General features: G+C 40.5%; 1 protein-coding gene across 1 annotated transcript in view; it reads left to right on the top strand.

Annotated features, from left to right (window-relative positions):
• The window catches only part of LOC149473652 (tudor domain-containing protein 7-like), a gene marked incomplete at its 3' end in the record, with an annotated part of 118813 nt that overhangs the window by 66869 nt on the left and 31908 nt on the right, over window positions 1–20036 (top strand). The window contains exon 8 of the mRNA XM_089674769.1: window positions 17810–17996. Within this exon, the coding sequence (XP_089530895.1) occupies window positions 17810–17996 (187 nt within the window). The remainder of the gene's footprint in view (window positions 1–17809; window positions 17997–20036) is intronic.

The following is a 20036-nucleotide window of genomic DNA, read 5'->3' as shown; positions in this document are numbered from 1 at the left end:
AGTACTGCCGAGAACCGGCAGTTGTCAGAGCGGGGATCGGCACCGATCATCAGGGCACTGATGATCAGTGCCCTGATGATCGGTGCCCAGCAATGCCACCCGCAAGTTCCGCCCACCTGTGCCCAGCAGTGCGCCCACTAGCTCCGCCCACCTGTGCCCAGCAGATCACCCACCTGTGCCCAGCAGATCACCCACCTGTGCCCAGCAGATCACCCACCTGTGCCACTCTGCAGTGTCACACACCTGTGCCACTCTGCAGTGTCACACACCTGTGCCCAGAAGTGCCACCTACCTGTGCCCAGCAGTGCCACCCACCTGTGCAGCCCAGCAGTGCTGCCAGTCAGTGCCCAGGGGTTGTGTCAGTCAGTGCTGCCAGTCAGTGCCCAGCAGTGCTGCCAGTCAGTGCCCAGCAGTGATGCCAGTCAGTGCCGTCTATCAGTACCCATCATCAGTGTCACCTATCAGTGCTGCATATTAGTGCCGCCTATCCGTGCCACCTCATTAGTACTGCCTATCAGTGCCCTTTAGTGCTGCCCATCAGTGCCGCCTATCAGTGCCCATCAGTGCTGCCTCATCAACGCACATCAGTGAAGGAGAAAAAATACCTGTTTGAAAAATTTTATAATAGAAACAAAGAAACTTTTTTTTCAAATTCTTTGCACTTTTTTAATTTATAGCGCAAAAAGTAAAGCGCCCAGTGGCGATTAAATACCACCAAAAGAAAGCTCTATTTGTGAGAAAAAAATGATCAAAATTTCATATGGGTACAATGTTGCATGACCGCACAATTGTCAATCAAAGTGCGGCAGCGCTGAAAGCTGAAAATTGGCCTGGTAAATAAGGGGGTATAAGTGCCTGGTAGGCAAGTGGTTAATTTGCACTGACAAGGGGCAGGATTGCTTTCTAATTACTGATAGATTTCAGCTGGTATCGTGGTTTTCCATGCATTTTTGCTCCTCCCTTTCTTCATGTGTTCAATACTTTTTCCCTGTGCCATTCCATGTTATTACACACAATTTAATTTCTGAACTTTTGTTTTGGTTTCTTTGAATAGATTGCATGGGTTGTTACCAACGTGGTGAAAGTTTTTTTAATGTCAATAGCACCTTTAGAAATATATTTGCTGAGAAAATGGTAACGGGTTAAATACTTATTGTACCGGCTCTGTGTGTGTGTGTGTACACGTATGTATATGTGTGTATGTATATAGATTGATAGGTGTATGTGTATATATATGTATGTATGTATGTATATATGTGTATATATATATGTGTGTGTGTGTGTGTGTGTGTGTGTGTGTGTGTGTGTGTGTATGTATGTATGTATGTATGTATGTATATATATATATATATATATATATATATATATATATATATATATATATATATAAACATGATTCTGCAGACTTGCTGCCCTGTAGCAGTGTAACTACTAGGGGGCAGTTGGCAAGTGGTTATGGATGCAGCTGACAAGCGTTTGAAAACTTTTCTAAAGGTGTCTTTTGCCTTGGTGAATGCTGCATTACAGCCGGCGGTTACAGCTATCTTTTACTTTGCTGTAGATGCCTACACTGCATATGATTCTTTGGCTGAAATGTTGGTCTGCACAATTACCCTGCAGGCAGCTGTTGGCTAGTTCTCCTTTTCATGGGGAATGGTTGTATGGGCCAGATTTGGATAATATATATAAAAAATTCCAGTTGGTAAGAGTTCTTAATCTCTTCATAAAAAGGATAAGAGCTTGACTCATAGGGCAGCTGCTCCTCTTATTTCTACTAAGTTTTCCATAAAGCAGTCTTTTTGCTGCTCTCAGGCCTTGTCCTCCCAGGGTGAAACCTCAGTCCAGTTTTTTGTAATAAAAGGTCCTGGGCCTCCAAACCACCACAATCAGACTGTAAGACTCCCTCTCAATGAATAGGGGTCCCCACTCAATAAGGTTGGAGGAAGTTTGCAGGATTTTGCAGAACTATGGCAAAAGGATGTAGCAGATGAGTGGGTCTGTTGTACACTTGCTTAGGATTCCAAATTGGAATCCCAAAGTTTTCCTCCTCCACACTTATTGCTTTCAAATGTTTCTATGAATCCGCAAAATAGATTTTGCAGGCCCTTGGTCCCCCTCTGATCCACTTCTAGGGAATGAAAAGTTTCTCAGTGTTTATTCAAACCTCCTTACAGTTACAAAACTGAACAGTGATGTTTGTTCTAGTTTGAATAGGGGGATAAAAATTCAAAGGAGATAAATCTCTACCTGCTTCCAATATATATGGACTTTATTGGCACACCTGGAGACACTATTGTATAAAATCAAAGTAAGTTTTATATTATTATTAAAATAAAGCACCACATATTAAAAAAAAAAAAGAAAAAAAACATATCCAGAAGATTGTATCCTGAAAAGATTAATACCCTCTACTAGATTAGTACACTAGCTAGCCTGAACTCCTGTGCACACATACAGTGGGGCAAAAAAGTATTTAGTCAGCCACCAATTGTTCTCCCACTTAAAAAGATGAGAGAGGCCTGTAATTGGCATCATAGGTAGACCTCAACTATGAGAGACAAAATGAGAAAAAAAATCCACACAATCACATTGGCTGATTTGGAAAGAATTTATTTGCAAATTATGGTGGAAAATAAGTATTTGGTCAATATCAAAAGTTCATCTCAATACTTTTCTATATATCCTTTGTTGGCAATGACAGAGGTCAAACGTTTCCTGTAAGTCTTCACAAGGTTGGCACACACTGTCAATTCGAGTATTGCACTGGATGGTCTGGCAGGCAGACATAGAGGCAAAAAAAGGGGTGAAGATAACCCTCTCTATTTTAAGGTGATAGTTATAATCAGTCCTATATTGTTTCCCTTAAAGGTATTAATATCCATATATTCCTAATCTAAAACTCCAGTGGAGAGAGGTTAGCTCCCCACCCCCCTTTCTTTGCCTCTATTTTCACTTGCCAGACCGTCCAGTGCTAAACCTTTTTAATTGGTCAGTATTATATTGGAGCATACTCTGTAACTATTGAAACATGTTGGATACTATATATGATTTTTGGTGGTTATTACATGTACCTTGCATATTTTTGTTTTATACTTAGCTGGTATCTACATACCCTCCTTGTCCTGATGATGCTAAACTAAATTTATGTCCTTTTTTCACACAAATAGAGCTTTCTTCCGGTGGTGTTTGATCACCTGTGCACTTTTTATTTTTCATGCTATAAACAAAAAAATACCAAAAATTTTGAAAAAAACTATATTTACTTTCGGCTATAAAAAAATATATAGTAAACTCAGTCATAAATTTAGGCCAAAATGTATTCTGCTACATGTCTTTGGTAAATAAAAATCCCAATAAGTGTATATTGATTGCTTTGTGTGAAAGTTATAGCGTCTACAAACAATCGGTGGTATAGATACTGCAATTTACGACATTTTTTGCTATACAGCGCTGCACAACTTTATCTGACACTTGCGCGGTCATACAATACTGTACATAAATTAAATTTATGTCCTTTTTTTCACACAAATAGAGCTTTGTTTGGTGGTATTTTATCACCTGTGTGCTTTTTATTTTTCACTTTATAAACAAAAAAAGACCGAAAGTTTTGAAAAAAAAATTTCTCATTTCTGTCATAAAAATATCCAAAAAAACTCAAATTTCGTCATAAATTTAGGCCAAAATGCTAAAATTATATATTGCTTACACAAGCCATGGGTATATGTAGAATTATACCCCAAAATACATTCTGATACTGCTATCAAGTATGGGGTTACCACATGTGTGAGACTTTTTGGAAGCCTAGCCATATACAAAAGACCCCTTTTTGGAAAGTAGTCACCCCAAGAAATTTAAAAAAAGGCATGGTGAGTATTTTGCAGATCTCATTTTTTTTCTCACTTTTTTTTTCTCACAGAGTTTTGAAATATAAAAAAAGAAAAGAAAAAATGTTTTTGTTTTCTTTCTTCATTTTTGAAAAACTTGTGGCAATATTCAAGATTTGCAAAATACTCGCCATGCTTCTTATCAAATTCCTTGAGGTGTCTACTTTCCAAAAAGGGGTCATTTGGGGGGTTTGGTGCTATCCTGGCAATTCAGGGCCTCTGAAACTGATAGGTAGATAGGAAGTGTAATGAGGAAATAAAGCCCTTTAAAAAAGCCTGAAGGTGCTTATTGGATTTGGGGGTCCTGTACTTGGCTAGACTGCCAAAAAATCTCTCACATGTGGTATCTTCATACTCGGGAGAAGTAGCAGAATGTATTTTGGGGAGTAATGCCACATATACTCATGGAATGCGTGAGCAATAAATCATTTAAGTGACAATTTTGTGTAAAAAAAAAAAACAAAAACAAAAAAACTTGTGGTAAAAAAATAAATTCTTCTATTGACTCAACAGGCCTCTCAGCAAATAGTTTGGGGTGTTTATTTTCCAAAAAGGGGTTGTTTTGGGGGGTGGGGGCATTTTATGCCCAGCATTAGAAGTTTATGCCACGCATCACTTACTCTAACCACCTGAAGACCAAGCCTTTTCTGACACTTATGGTTCACATGAAAAAAAAAAATCGGTATTTTTTTGCTAGGAAATTGCTTTGAACTCCCAAAAATTATATATTTTTTTTTAAAGCAGACATCCTAGTGAATAAAATGGTGGGTGCTACAATTTTTTTATGTCATATAATACTCACACTGCGATTTTTCAAATGCTAATTTTTTTTAAAAAATACACTTTTTTACTTTTGATGCACAAAAACACAATATATTGGTCAATTATTTGTTATACTATAATAGATGATGGTATGCCAAGTAAATAGATACCAAACATGACATGCTTTAAAACTGCGCATGCCCCGTGCAATGGTGACAAACTGGATACATTTTTAATATCCATAGACAAGTCTTTACAAGTGGGGGGGAGGGAGGTGAGAGGGGAGGGGGAGTAGGAGGGAATGGGATGGAGCTATTAAAAACACTCTGCATAAGGAGGAGTAGTATACAAGAAGTATGGAGGATATACGGTTTATAACATATAACGTAAATGGGTTGAATTGTCCTGGGAAGAGATTTAAGTTATTTAGGGAATTACAACATAGAGAAGCTTTGGTAGTCTTCTTGCAGGAGACACATCTTGAGATTAAGTCAAATATTAAGTTGAACACTAGAAAATATCCAACATGGTTTTATGCAGATTCCCCAATTAAGAGAGGTAAGAGAGTGGCAATAGGGTTTGCAAAAAACATAAGGCATCCGGCTAATGTGTCCTGTCCCTGTGACGTCGGGACGTACGGGCGCCGCTGGCGGCGGGAAATTTAAAAATTTTAAAAAATTTCTTTTTTTTTTTTTTTTTTTACATTTTACATAGTAAAACATTGCTGTCTCAACCGATTTCACATACATCTTGTCCCTAATGCTTTGTCCTGCACCCTGCCTGCATTTTGTCTGTTCTTACTGCCTGGAAACTGAGAAATGTCCATGGCATCCAAAAAGTGTCCCTTTAGGTCAAAGCGGTTTAGATCAGCTAGGAGAACAGCGATAGTAAATCAGAACCACTTGCAGAATTGAGTGATAATGATTTGTGGGGAAATTCGTCATCAGACACTGAAAACGATTTTGCGACTTTGCTCAGCAATGTGCTAACTTGGCGCTGTATTTCACATTTCAGTGTTTTTGGTTTGATTATATTATTGAATTAAATGTATTATTATTATTATTTTTTATGATTATTTATTAAATTATAATTTATGATTACGTGTTTCAAATTTTATCCTACCCAGGATGTTTACTAGACTCTTGTTCGGACAGATTTCAGTTAGTTATTCCTAAGAATTACAGGCCTACAATAAAAAAAACTACATATTTCCATGCAAAAAAATGGTACCGCTTTCAGCACCAAAAATCGGAAAGAATCATACCGCCAAGGAGGTTAAAAAGGGACGGTTGATAGTGGCGGGGGATTTGAATCTCTATATGGATCCACAGATGGATACGACCTACTCTGTGCATCGAGAGGGAGGTGGGTCTCTGAGAACCTTAAAAAAGGTGATGCATGAGTGTCAACTAGTGGATATTTGGAGAATAATGCATGGAAAAGAGAGAGACTATACCTTCTTCTCTAATGCACACGAGATGTATTCGAGATTGGACTATATAATGGTAGATCATCAATTTATTGAGAGGGTGGTTAAAGTAGAAATAGACGCAATGACTCTCTCAGATCATGCCCCTGTTACACTGAAAGTAGGGTGGGGGAGGCAATTGACAGGTGGTGTAGGATGGAAAAGCTAAATGAGGCTCTTCTACTGGACCAGGAGATTGATCAGAAGATTAGGGAGGAGATGCAAAGATTTTTTCAGGAAAATGAGACGGGATGTGTCGGTGGCTACAGTTTGGGAGTCCCATAAGGCCTACATAAGAGGTATATTGATTGTGTCCGGGGTAAAAAAGAAAAGGGAAAGGAGAGAAGCTGACGGGCCTCTTAAAAGAAATATATGACCCGGAGCAGATCCATAAAAAGAGAATAACAAGGAAGATAAGACAGAAGGTAACAAAAAAGAAGGAAGAACTGGAGGTATTGATGGAAGAAGAGAGGAGGAGAGTATTTAATAAATTGGCAAGGGAGAGGTATAGATGGGGAGATAGACCAGGAAAATATTTAATGAGAGCCTTGAGGAAAAAGAAAAATAGGAATTATATAGAAAAAATAAGAAACCCCAAGTGAGAAATGGCTTACTCTACTAAAGAGATCGCTAAGGTGTTTAAGGAATATTATAGCAAGCTGTATAACATTAACTCTCAGGAGTTAGTAAATAAAAGTGGAAATGGGAGTAGAGAAAAAAGGGTATATTTAAAAAACACAGGACTACCGAAGTTAAATGAAGATCAATTGAAGTCCCTGGATTCAGAAATCACGCAGATGGAAATAAAAATAGCATTGAAAAGTACCATGGTGGGGAAAAGCCCAGGCCCAGACGGTTATACTGTGAGGTACTATAAAAAATATAGTGAATTGTTAATACCTAAATTGAAGGATTATATGAACGCCCTGGGTGGGGAGATGGAGATAAGGTGGGAATCACTACAGGCCCATGTGGTGCTTATTCATAAGGAAGGGAAGGATGCTTCTCAGTGCTTTAGCTATAGACCAATCTCACTTTTGAACATAGATACGAAGTTATATGCCAAGGTTTTAGCAAATAGGATGAAAGATTTAATGTCAGAATGGATTCAGGGGGATCAGGTGGGATTTTTACCAGGGAGGGAGGGTAGAGACAATGGGATTAGAACTCTGTTGCTTATCCAGAAAGATAGTAAGGGGAAAACCCCGGCAGTGGTGCACTCGATCGATGCTGAAAAGGCATTCGATAGAGTAGACTGGAGCTTCATGATGGATACCCTGGAGATTATAGGAGTGGGAGTTACAATGAGGGAGTGGATAGAAAAATTGTATAGAGAACCCTCCACGGTTATTTTGGTTAACGGAGAAAAGTCGGAGCCTATTGAGATGTCTAATGGAACAAGACAGGGATGCCCACTGTCCCCATTGTTGTATGTGTTGTCATTGGAACCTTTGCTGGCAACAATTAGGAAAAATATGGGCATAAAAGGAATACAGATAGGAGAAATTGAACATAAAGTGGCTGCCATTGCGGATGACCTGTTTTTCTACGTGGGAAATCCTAGGATAACACTCCCAAATTTAATGAAGAGCTTAAAGGAGTATGGGGAGTTATCAAATCTGAAAATCAACCCAACAAAAACTGAGATCTTAAATGTAAATCTTCCAAACAGTGAGAAAAAATACAAAAAGAATTCCCTTTTATATGGAAAGATAGAGAGATAAAATATTTAGGGTTTAAACTTACTGCTTCATATATGAATTTGTATAAATTAAATTATATTGCACTATTAAATGAGATTAAGGAGGAATTGTCTTGGTTAGGGCGCATGAATCTGATAAAAATGGTAATAGTACCTAAAATCCTGTATAAATTTCAGATGATCCCAATTAGACTCCCGGAGGATTTTTTTAAAGTAATTAAAAAGATAAGATATATTTTGAAAAATAAAAAACCTAGAATATCTTACGATTTGATGAGTAGAAGTAAAGAGAGGGGAGGATTGGGAGTGCCAGACTTCAAGAGGTACTATAGTGCAGTAGTTTTAGCAAGAATTTATGATTGCACACACAACCCAGAGGGGAAAAGGTGGGTCAAAATTGAAAACGTATTAATTGGAGTTAATTTGAGTAAAATCATATGGGTACCCGCACAATACAGAGGTTTAAAAGATACCACAAGTGTGTATACAATAAATGTTTTAAAGGTTTGGGATAACTTGCACAAGTTTATGAAATGGGATTTTAATTCACAATTAATGTCATTGAGGAATATGGAGTATTTTCCACCAGGCAAGGAGGAGAGTGTAGGAAAATGGTTTAAAAAGGAGAATATTCAATTAAGGGACATTCTGGATGGGCAGGATTTGAGAACACTTAAGGATTTAAAGAAGGAAAAAAGGGAACTTTTTATTAAGATAGATGAGTGGAGATATCACCAGTTAAAACACTTTGTTGAGTGTCTTCCGAAACCCCTGAGAGTGAGAAAGGATTTGAATTCGTTTGAGAGGTTGTTAGAATTACGGGGAGATGGGAGACGGGGCACGGCAAAAATTTATAGGATTCTCACTGAGTTGGACACGCACATAAAACCAATGTATATAGTAAAATGGGAAAGGGATTTGGGAATAGAGATAGATGAGGATAAACAGAGGAAAATATATAGACTCACACACAAAAATGTAAGCATGAAAGAGGTGGAGGTAAATTATAAGTGTTTGACAAGATGGCACATTACACCGAATGTTGAATATAAAATGTGTGGGGAAAGAGCACCAGAGTGTTGGTGGGGGTGTGGAAAGATGGGTACTTGGTATCATATATGGTTGGAGTGCCCAAAGATTCAAGGCTTTTGGGAAATAATGGTTAATTTAATAGGGAAAATTTCTGGGATAAAGATAGGATTGGATCCAGAAGTGTGTCTACTACATAATAGTTACCAGTGAATAAATACAAGGATTTGTGTGTTTGATACCTAAGTTTTGGCATAGCTCAGAGGTGCCGAGAGAAAAGGATTGGGTAGAGAGAGTGAATCAGATATGTAGGATGAAGAAATTGTATTATATGCAAGAAGACAAGATGGGGTTATATTATAGGAGATGGGGAAAATGGGAAGATTTTGTGCACAAAACGAAGTATATGAAGCAATAGGAAGTGACATGTGAAGTTATCCTTTACCTAGAGAAAGATGCAATGGAGGAATGCAGAGTGCGTGCGGGGGGAGATAGAGGGGAGGGGGGAATGGACATAAAAGATAGAAGGGGATATAATTAAGGTTTTTGTATGTTATATGAGACTATTGATGAAATGTTTTTTCTTTTTATATGTAAAATTTAATAAATATTTAAATAAAAAATAAAAATAAAAGTCTTTACAAGATACCATTTTAGATTTACAGAGGATGGTCTAGTGTTAGAATTACTGCCCTTGAGGGTGCTTTTGTTTTTTTCTTTTTTTTTTTTTAAAGTTTGATTTTTTTTTTTTACACTGTCCCTCTCATATATTTTTTTTTATCACTTTTGATGCAATCACAGGGAATGCAAATATCCCCTAAAACTTCAATGGGCATTGTCATATGTTCTTTTTTGAGAAATCTGGGGTCTATCAGACTCTAGATTTCTCAGGACATTAGATAATGCAAGGACTCTGCCCTTACATTATCTAATCTCACCAAGATCGGTGGGATCAGATGCTTTTCCAATTTACAAATGGCGCTGTTTATATCCTGCGAAACTGAAGTGATGAAATGCTCTTAGTTTCCGATTTCTTAGACTATAGAGATGATTGGCACCATTGCGATCTCCAGTCAGCTCTATGGTCAGCTGGCAGAAACACCGGCTTCATTCTCAGGTTCCTCCGATGGCACAGGACTGCCCGAGGAAGGCCGTGTAAGGCAGCGAGAGGGAGCATCTTCTCCCGCTGCTTGTAAAAGGAATCCAGCAGATAATTAGCTACTGGGATTGCTTTTATATGAAAGCCGATCGCCGGCTGATAAAAAACATTCAACATGTGGGCTGAATTAAAAAAAGAGAAGAAATCTCTGCCAGAAAAAGTGTTTGGATTTGAGGATTGGGCCACAGCACCGTCTGGATACAAAAGGGCCATGATGATCTCTTCCTGGAATTTTAGGAAGGGTCCACTTCATCCTTTTGCTTTGTAAATTACAAAAGCGTTCTGTATAGTCAATTGAAATAAATAGACACCTTTTTTGTACCAGTGTCGAGCTTTCCGGGAAACTAGGTACAGATTCATCATTTGATCGTTGATGTCCACCCCTCTGATGTTAAGGTTATAGTCATGGATACCATGTTAATTGGGACTGTCGCGTCTGCGTGAATGGAAGACAGGACAAAAACATCCCATTTGTCCATTCACTTCACTGCGAGCATATCCTCATTCCTCAAGCAGACTTTCTCCCCTTTTCTAAGTCGGGTATTTACATGCCGTTGGGAAGGCCCGGTGATTGGGTCGCACGGTGCCACATGAGCCAATTCCAAGATTGTACAAATGTCTAAATAGCTTCACGCTTGTATACAAATTGTCCACATATAAGTGGTACCCCTTACAGAACAAACGCGACACCAAGTCCCAAACTATCTTGCCACTGCTCCCCATGTAGTCTGGGGGGGCTGTACTTCACTGTCTCTTCCCTTGTAAACCTTAAATTTGTACATATAACCCGTGGCCCTCTCACAGAGCTTATACAATTTGACCCCATATCTGGGATGTTTGCTGGGAATGTAATGTTTGAATGCAAGGCGGCCAGTAAAGTGAATGAGGGACCCATCTACGCAGATGTTTTGCTGGGGCATATACACATCTGCAAATTTCTCAGTGAGAGGGTTTATGAGGGGCCAAATTTTGTAGAGCCTGTCATGTTCACGGTCACCCCGAGGATGACCAAGTGTGTTATCACTGAAATGCATGAAGTGCATCATCCTCTCATATCTATGCCTGGTCATGTCAGCAGAGAACATGGGCATATAATGAATCATGTCTGTGGACCATTATGACCGCAACTCACTCTTTTTTGTAATGCCCATGTTGAGGGTTAGGCCCCAAAAACTTTTAAACTCGGAAACCGTAATGGGTTTCCATGCGAATGGCAAGGTATAAATTTGGGTGTGCGGCGATATATTGAGCATATAAATTGCTTTGGCCCACAATCAAATTGTAAAATGTTCTGTGAAAAACAGCTCTATGAAATCAAGGGGAGTTATATTTGCTGTTTCTACCTGAATTCCGGGATGGGCAGCGAATGGGGGAAGTGCGGGTGTTGGAGAATCTGTGGGCTGCTAATCAGGATTTGCAAGCACATCTAGAAGGACACTAAGGGCTCTATGGGCCTGTGTGCGAATTCTTGGTGTACTGCAGTTATGGGACTCGCCACGTCACCAAGTGATACTGCAGGTGAAAAAGACCAGGATATACTAGGCCCCTGGTGCTTGCCAGTTCACCAAAAGGTAGTGCGGCACTAGTACTGGCACTCTGCTGCATATGAAACAAGTCATGTGATCCTAGCACTTCAGCTTCATGTGGTCAGGTACGCCTGTTCGTAACAGGGATCTCTTCTCCATTGTCTGAGCTACTTGTCAGGTGCCGCTGCTGTCTACAGGTTCGTATTCTGAGATTGATTGTGTCAGGGAGTCTTCCCCTTCGCTCTCACATGACATGCTCAGAATCCTGTAGGTCTCTTCACTAGTGTACCGTTCGTTGGACATTTTGAACTCTAAATTTACAGGTACCTAGTGCGACTCATGGGGAAAAAGAGCACCTGGTTGTCAGGGACTGCTTGAACCGCTACAAAAAAATTTACCGGCAAGTTCTAAAAGAGATCAGGTCTGATTCTGTGAACACTGCAGTTTTGTGTGCAATGTATTACAGGTGACAGTGATCAGAAATTATACTAACACTGCACTTCTTGTTAGGGGTTGGGGGGAACGTTGGAGCTAAACACTAGTGCTGGCAGCGAATGGGGATGATCCTGCTAACAATGCGTTTTTGGGACACTAATACTAAGGGGGCACTGGTATAGTTTTGTTCGTGATCAATATATTGATCCGTACAAACACTATACTAGCAATGATGGTGATCAGCGACCTATAGCGTGAGTGCTATAGTGTGCAGGCAATCTAATGCTAGCTGACCCTAGCTGGGAGGGACGCTAACTGACCCTGATGCTATCTGACATCGCTAGTGGCACTAATACAGTGATCAGTGAAAAATACTGCATACTGACACTGTACTAATGGCACTAGCAGGGGCAATCAAAGGGTTAAATGTGGCAATCAAGGGGTTAAAATATCTCTATCTAACGTGTGTGGGTGCAGTGTGCAGCTTTTACTCACGTTTGATGTCTGTCTTTTCTCTCTGGAACAAAATGGTTCCAGGGAGAAGAACCAGCTAGATCCTGTGCCTGTATTTACAAATACAGGCACAGGTGGGTTGGGGGGGTGCGTTCGCGCTCTAAACCAGGAAGAGCAAAGCGATGTATGGGCATGTTGATTTGCCTGCAGCTACCGTCCGTCTGCTGTACATGGTGGACAGGAAGCGGTTAATGTGTTATATTTTAATAATATTGTAATAAACTTACTTTGATTTTATGTAATAGTGTCTTGTGATGTGTCAATAAAGTCCTTGTATATTGGAAGACAGAGATTTGTCGTTTCTTCTGGATTTTTCTCCTCCTTTTTCCTCCTTTATAATTTTGGATGTGGCACTTTGAAAGTCTCTTCTATTACGTTTGTTCTAGTTTGGCTCTTAACAAGTTTCTCCAGGTAGAAAGTTTCACGTGGAACTAGTACGTATGGGTATTGGCTTTTTCATCCAGGGGATTTCCTAGCATCCATGTTCACAAAGATCTGGGCTCCAGTTTTGGGCCTCCTAAGGACCCAAGGGGTTTTTATTCTGGGGTACCTGAATATTCCATTTTGTTTGAGGTGATTATAGCCGTATTAGTGCATTTGCGACAGAAACAATTGAGTACTGTTCGTGATACTTTTTTATTTGCACTAACATACAATTTTGAGGACAAGCTTTCGGGGTATGTCCCCTTCTTCAAATTCCAAGCAGTACTATACAAATCACAAAGTTTCAGCAGAATGTTAGAAGAGATGAAGAAAAAAAAAAAAAAGAGGCTAGAGATAAGATACAGCAAAAGGGAGGGGAGAATACTACACTCACACAGAGGTAGTCAAGCTTCAGCTAATAGTCATAAAACTGTTGGATAATGAGTGAGGAATCCCATGTCCAAATTAAGGCCGTTATCTCTTGTGTCAAATAGAATTATCATTCTTAGTTCAAAAGTTTTTCTTTCCTGACTGGATTTGAAATTTCCTTTAAGAACTAAAATATTGAGGTCTCTCATTGTGTGGCCTGGTTGTGCGAAATGGTGTCCTACAGGTGTGCAGAGGTCATCTTCTTTATGTTCCTTGATAGTATGTCTGTGCAAATTCATCCTTGTTTGCAACTTCTGTCCTGTTTCGCCAACATAAGATCCTTTGCTGCATTTTCTGCACTGGATAAAGTACACAACATTACTAGAGGTGCAGCTGTATGATCCGGTGATATAGAAGATACCTTTTGAGTGTCTGACGCTTTTTGATGGATTGATTTGGTTGCACAGTTTGCAGCATTTCTTTTAGCAGGGTGTGCTTCCATTATTTGTGACATCTTGAAGGAAGTTTCCTACTGATTAGTTTATTTCTGAGGTTGGGTTGTCTGAAGGCCAGTATTGGGGGTACCTGAACTAACTGCTTCTCAGGAAACAATCTATTTATCGTCTGGAGCACAGCGTGCCTCTCACGGTATGCACTGTAGATAGGTTTGGTTGGTTCCTCATTCTCCAGAAATTGGCATTGGTGTCATCCTGTTAAAATATCTGGGCTTGCGCCTGGACACCATCTCCAGGCAAAGGTGATTCTCCCTCTCTCTTGCATTAAGAATTCAAGTGGCTTCTCTTGGGGCACTGAGGCGTTCCTCAGTTTGTCTCGGCATGAAGGTTTTGGAAAAGATATTTGCCTCATTAGAGGCGATTACCTTTGCTCAGTTTCATTCTAGACCTCTGCGGTGGAATGTTCTGATTGCATGGGGCAAGGGCACACAGTCATTGGACCGCCCAATGTATTTGAACTGGTGGATGGTTGGAGGCAGGGAAGTCTTTTCTCTCTTTCTTTGAAAGTGCTGATGGACGCTAGTTTAACTAGTTTGGGGAGGGTTCTGAATCACTTTTCGGTGCAGGGTACTTGGTCTCTGCCTATTATTTTTCTGAAACTGTGGGCGATCTGCCTGGTTCTCTTTTGGTCACACTAGCTTCAGGGTCTCCTGGTAAGGGTTCAGTTGAAAAGTGCCATGACTGTGTCATATAGAAATCAATGGTGCACCAGGAACTGAGCAGCCCAGAAGAATGTGAACTTCATGTTGTCCTGAGCAGAGCTCCATGAGGCAGGTGGACCTCATCAGCTGCCGGCACTAGGGAAAAGGGCCCTCCTGTTGGAGGTGGTCAGGGCTCTGTTAGCAGTGGGGCATGCCAGATGTGCATCTGTTGACATCCAGGTTCAATGCAAAACTGGACATGTTCTTCTATGACTAGGGATCCTCAAGCATTTGCAGTAGATTATTTGTTGATGCATTGGAATCAGTCCACTCTGATGTGTACCTTTCCTTCATTACAGCTTTTTTTAAGTCTGATTCACAGAATTCAGGTGGAGGGAACACTGGTGATTTTGAATGCACCAGTTTGGCCCAAGAGAATGTGGTTTTCCGACATCATGAACATGTCGATAAACAATCTCTGGATGCTTCTGACCCACCCAGACCGCTGTTTTCAAGGTCGAATCTTCCATCCTTTTATGGTCAATGACTTTAATGGCATGGCTATTGAAGGCAAAATCTTAAAAGATGGGGGGGGGGGGGGTGAGGCGGTCATCCCCACACTTTTGAGCCAGGTAAGATTTATCATGGGGCCTGGACATCCGGTGTGGCCTGGTGTGAGGCTAGGAGGTTTCATCCTTACCAGTATGTTGTGGGCCATATCTTGGCTTTTCTCCAGTTACTGGCCTTGAGTACAATCAAGGGCCAGAGTTCGGCTATGGCAGTCCTATTTCAAAGTCCAATTGCTATTCATTCCTTAGTGCGTGCCTTTGTTCAGGGTGTTGTGCATATCGTTCCTATGGTCAGGCTGCTTTTGACTCGATTGGTTTTCAGTTTGGTTCTGTCTGTTTAATAGAAACCACCTTTTGAGTCAGTTTGAGACCTTCCCTTATTCCTTTTGTTTGTAGGTTGTGTTCCTGGTTGCCACTACTTTGGCATGAAGGGTGTGTGAACTAGTGGCCTGCTCTTGCAGAGAGCTGTTTCACCCCCCCCCCCCCTTTTTTTTTCCCTTTCCTCACCCCATCCCTCAGTGACTGGGGAAAATGTCTTACACACTGCGGATGTGGTTTTGGCTGTCTGAAATGTATCTGAAATTGACTTCCACAATCAGACTGTTTGTCATACTGAGAAGACCAAAGAAGGGTCATGCTGCTATCAAGTCTACTTTTTAACAGTGAATTAATGAGCTAATCTCTCAAGCCTATGCTTTGAAAGGAAAGGCTTTGCCCTTTGTGGTGGTGGCTCATTCTTCCAGGAGTGTGGGAGCTTCCTGGGCTATCCGTCATCAGGCTTCAGTCTAAGGTCTGCAAGACCACAACCCAGTCTTCAGTTCACACTTTTACAAGGTGGATGTGAGTGCTTCTGAGGATGCTGCTTATGGTCCAGTGTTTTGCAAGCTGCTGTGTAGGTCCCTTGTGGCCTGTTGGTAGTTTCTCTGTCTCCCTCCCTTTATGGGCATTGCTTTAGGGCATCCCTGTGGGTAAAGGTTAATAGAGCTGCTCCGTGTCCTGCGATTTACAATAAAGAAAACTGGGTTCTTGACTTGCATGTCAAATCCATTTCTTGGTGTACATCACAGGACACAAAGTCCCCTCCCTTTGCAATGTATGACTTGCTACAAAACTGGAAGTACTTGCGGCATGGGATGTCTTACTGTCCTATTTCCACTGTCCAGTCACCTTTAGGTGGCGCATAACCCTGTGAATAAGGATTCGTTGCCAGTGCTGTTTTTGCTGTTTTTAAAAAACGTTTTTGGCCCCAAAATTACATAAAACCCCCCCAGAAATGTGCATATTTTCTGAATGCAGACACCCTAGAGATGAAAAAAGTGGTAGTTCCAAATTTTTGTATCACATGATATTAGTATAGCCATTTATTAAACAAAATTTCAGTAAAGAAATGCACTAAAGTTTATTTTAGGGCACATAAACACAATATATTACCCAATTTTTTGTGAATTCTAAAAGATGAGGTTGTGTCGAGTAAATGGATACCTAGCATGTTGAGCCTTAAAATTGCATGTGTCCATGAAATGGCAACAAACTTTTGTATTCTATATTTTCCGTATGTGATACTTTAAAAGCCCTTACAGGTCATCAGTTTAGAGTTAACTCTGAATAATGGGCCTAGAATTCTTATTCTCACTCTGACGTGCACACTATTATATAACGTGTAGTGCAAACAACTTCGTGTATAAGCAAAGTGACACCAGAACCCAGAAGTACAGTTTTACACATCGCTTGCGGGTCATGGGAGGTAGGGAGAATCTGCGAACAGACATTCGCTGATCTCCCTCCTGTCTGGCTGGCCACGTCCGCCGATGGGTGTGCAGAGCTTGGGAAAAGTGTGGGGGGAGCCAGCACTCACAACTGACCGCTTTCATCGCACAGCCAACAGCACCTTGTCATCGCCATAAGGTTTATAGTAATCACAGTAAAAGGGTAAGTGGAGCTGCTCTGTGCCCCTTGTCTCCAATAATTGGTTTTTACGGGTAACTAAAAAATCCAGTTTTTATGGTGCTATATAATTTAATTATATACCAACAAGTGAAAATCAGTTATACCCTTTATAATATGTGCCTCGTTTTTTCTTTGAATATTGAAAATGGTGTATTTGTCCTATGGAATTAGGCAACATAACTTCTTAATAAGGGTTCATATAGATGGCTTATTAGGTTACTCTGTAATGAGAGAGATATAGTGGCTGCCTTTTAACAAACATGTTGCAAATGAACATTAGAAAAAAATGTCATAACTTCTCTCTATACACCTGCTTTTGTAGTGTTTATATATACGAAAAACAGTCCTGAAGTGTGCACATGCTCTCCAATGCTCTTTTCACAAGTGCAACCCAGAAGGATCCTATTGAGACTCTTTACAGTATGCTTAGCATTAGTCACGCATTTTCGTACACTATGAGGTAGCTGCTCATGAAATGAGGGCCACACTGCTACACAGAATTAAATAGTCAAAAAAGGGGTTCTTTAAGAATAAATGTGAATTTGTGAGCCATTTTACCCTAACCTCTGGGGGCATATTACGCAGGATATTGAGCCTGTAAGTCAGGGTGTTGGTGTCAACCTGTAAGTAATCCTCATTACTCTGAGTGGTATCTTCAGCCTGATACTAGTTTTTGTGGTCAGGTTTTCGTAGACCAGGCGTCTTAATAGTGGGGCCGATGCTTTACTTTGCTATACAGCGCACACGCTGGTCTACTCTGTAATTATTTGATAAATCAGTGTGTGTTTTTGTTAAGATATCAATTTTTCTTTGAAAATAGTGTGCATGACATTAGTAAGCACATATGCACTCATATGTACTCCTTAGGTATGTGGGTGAAGACTATTCTGCTGCACAAGAACGCATGGAAGATGAAATGAAGGAATTTTACAGTAAAAATTCAAATCCTGTGCCATCATATTTACTAAAGTTGGGGCAGCTTGTGGCTGTAAAAGCAGACGAGGATGCATGGCTACGTGCACAGATATGCAAAGTTGAAGATAATAAAATCAAGGTAAGCACTTTAAACTCTTGAAAGGGTTTGTTTGGCTGTCTGGGTATTATTTGGCATGCGAGAAGTGAGGATACAGTGCTTCCAGAAAGTATTCACAGCGCTTAACTTTTGCCATATTTTATGTTACAGCCTTATTCCAAAATGGATTAAATTAAAAAAATTTCCTCAATATTCTATAAACAATACCCCATAATGAAAATGTCAAAGTCCGTTTTGAAATCTTTGCAATTTATTAAAAATAAAAAACACATGTACATAAGTATTCACAGCCTTTGCCATGACATTCAAAATTGAGCTCTGGTGTATCCTGTTCCCACTGATCATCCTTGAGATCTTTCCACAACTTGATTGGAGTCCACCTGTGGGAAATTCAGCTGATTGGACATCCTTAGGAAAGGCATAAACCTGTCTATATAAAGTCCCATAGTTAACAGTGCATGTCAGAGCACAAACCAAGCTGTGTAGTCCAAGGAATTGTCTGTAGACTTCCGAGACAGGATTGTATCAAGGCACAGATCTGGGGAAGGGTACAGAAACATTTCTGCAGCATTGAAGGTCCCAATGAGCACAGTGACCTCCATCATCCTTAAATGAAAGAAGTTTGGAACCACCAGGAATCTTCCTAGAGCTTCCCGGCCAAAATGAGCAATTGAGGGAGAAAGGCCTTAGCCATGGAGGTAACCAAGCACCCGATGGTCACTCTGAAAAGCTCCAGCGTTTCTCTGTGGAGAGAGGAGAACCTTCCAGAAGAACAACCATCTCCGAATTACTCCACCAATCAGGCCTGTATGGTAGAGTGGCCAGATGGAAGCCACTCCTCAGTAAAAGGCAAATGGCAGCCCGTCTGGAGTTTGCCAAAAGGCACCTGAGGTACTTTCAGACCATGAGAAACAAAACGCTCTGGTCTAGTGAAACAAAGATTGAACTCTTTGGCCTGAATGCCAAGCATCTTGTCTGGAGGAAACCAGACACCGCTCACCACCTGGCCAATACCATTGGCCAGTGAAGCATGGTGGTGGCAGCATCATGCTTTGGGGATGTTTTTCAGCGGCAGGAAGTGGGAGACTAGTCGGGATTGAAGAAAAGATGAATGCAGCAATTTACAGAGACATCCTTGATGAAAACCTGTTCCAGAGTGCTCTGGACCTTAGACTGGTGTGACGGCTCATCTTTCAGCAGGACAACGACCCTAAGCACACAGCCCCCATAACAAAGGAGTGGCTATGGGCCAACTCTGTGAATGTCCTGGAGTGGCCCAGCCAGAGCCCAGACTTGAACCCGATTTGAACATCTCTGGAGAGATCTGAAAATGGCTGTGCACCGATGCTCCCCATCCGACCTGATGGAGCTTGAGAGGTACTGCAAAGAAGAATGGGAGAATTGATCAAAAATAGGTGTGCCAAGCTTGTAGCATCATACTCAAAATGACTTGAGGCTGTAATTGGTACTAAAGGTGCTTCAACAAAGTATTGAGCTAAGACTGTGAATACTTATGTACATGTTTTTTTGGGTTTTTTTTAATACATTGCAAAGATTTCAAAATGAACTTTTCACGTTGTCATTATGGGGTATTGTTTGTTGAATGTTGAGGAAAAAAGTGAATTTAATCCATTTTGGATTAAGGCTGTAACATAACAAAATATGCAAAAGTTAAGCGCTGTGAATACATTCTGGATGCACTGTATTGATAAACACAATGTACATGTTTAGTGAAATTCATCCAATAAAGGGCAGCTCTGATATCAGCAGTTCTAGATGTGTAGTTTTCCCAACCTAAAATAAGATTAGCCCCCTTCTTTTCTGACCTATCCTGGATCTTTCCTTTCGATTATTCTGTTTTTAATCTTTTTTTTTCTTTTTTCGCTTCTCTTATTGTTGGTAAATATCTATATGAAACTGCCTATGTTTACTGACTGATGGAACATTTGCTACCCTGTGGGGATGGTGTTTCCTGTTTACAACATCATCGGCTAATGTTTTCTTATGTGCCTATATATTTTATGAACATGTTTGTTCACCCCAACTCTCCATGTAGGTGGG

Source organism: Staurois parvus, unplaced genomic scaffold, assembly GCF_062004578.1.
Source record: "Staurois parvus isolate SC_StPar_1 unplaced genomic scaffold, SC_StPar_1.0 ptg000012l, whole genome shotgun sequence".
Lineage (NCBI taxonomy): Eukaryota > Metazoa > Chordata > Amphibia > Anura > Ranidae > Staurois > Staurois parvus.
Note: the sequence above shows the minus strand (reverse complement) of the source record. Positions and strands in the feature narration are given on the sequence as shown.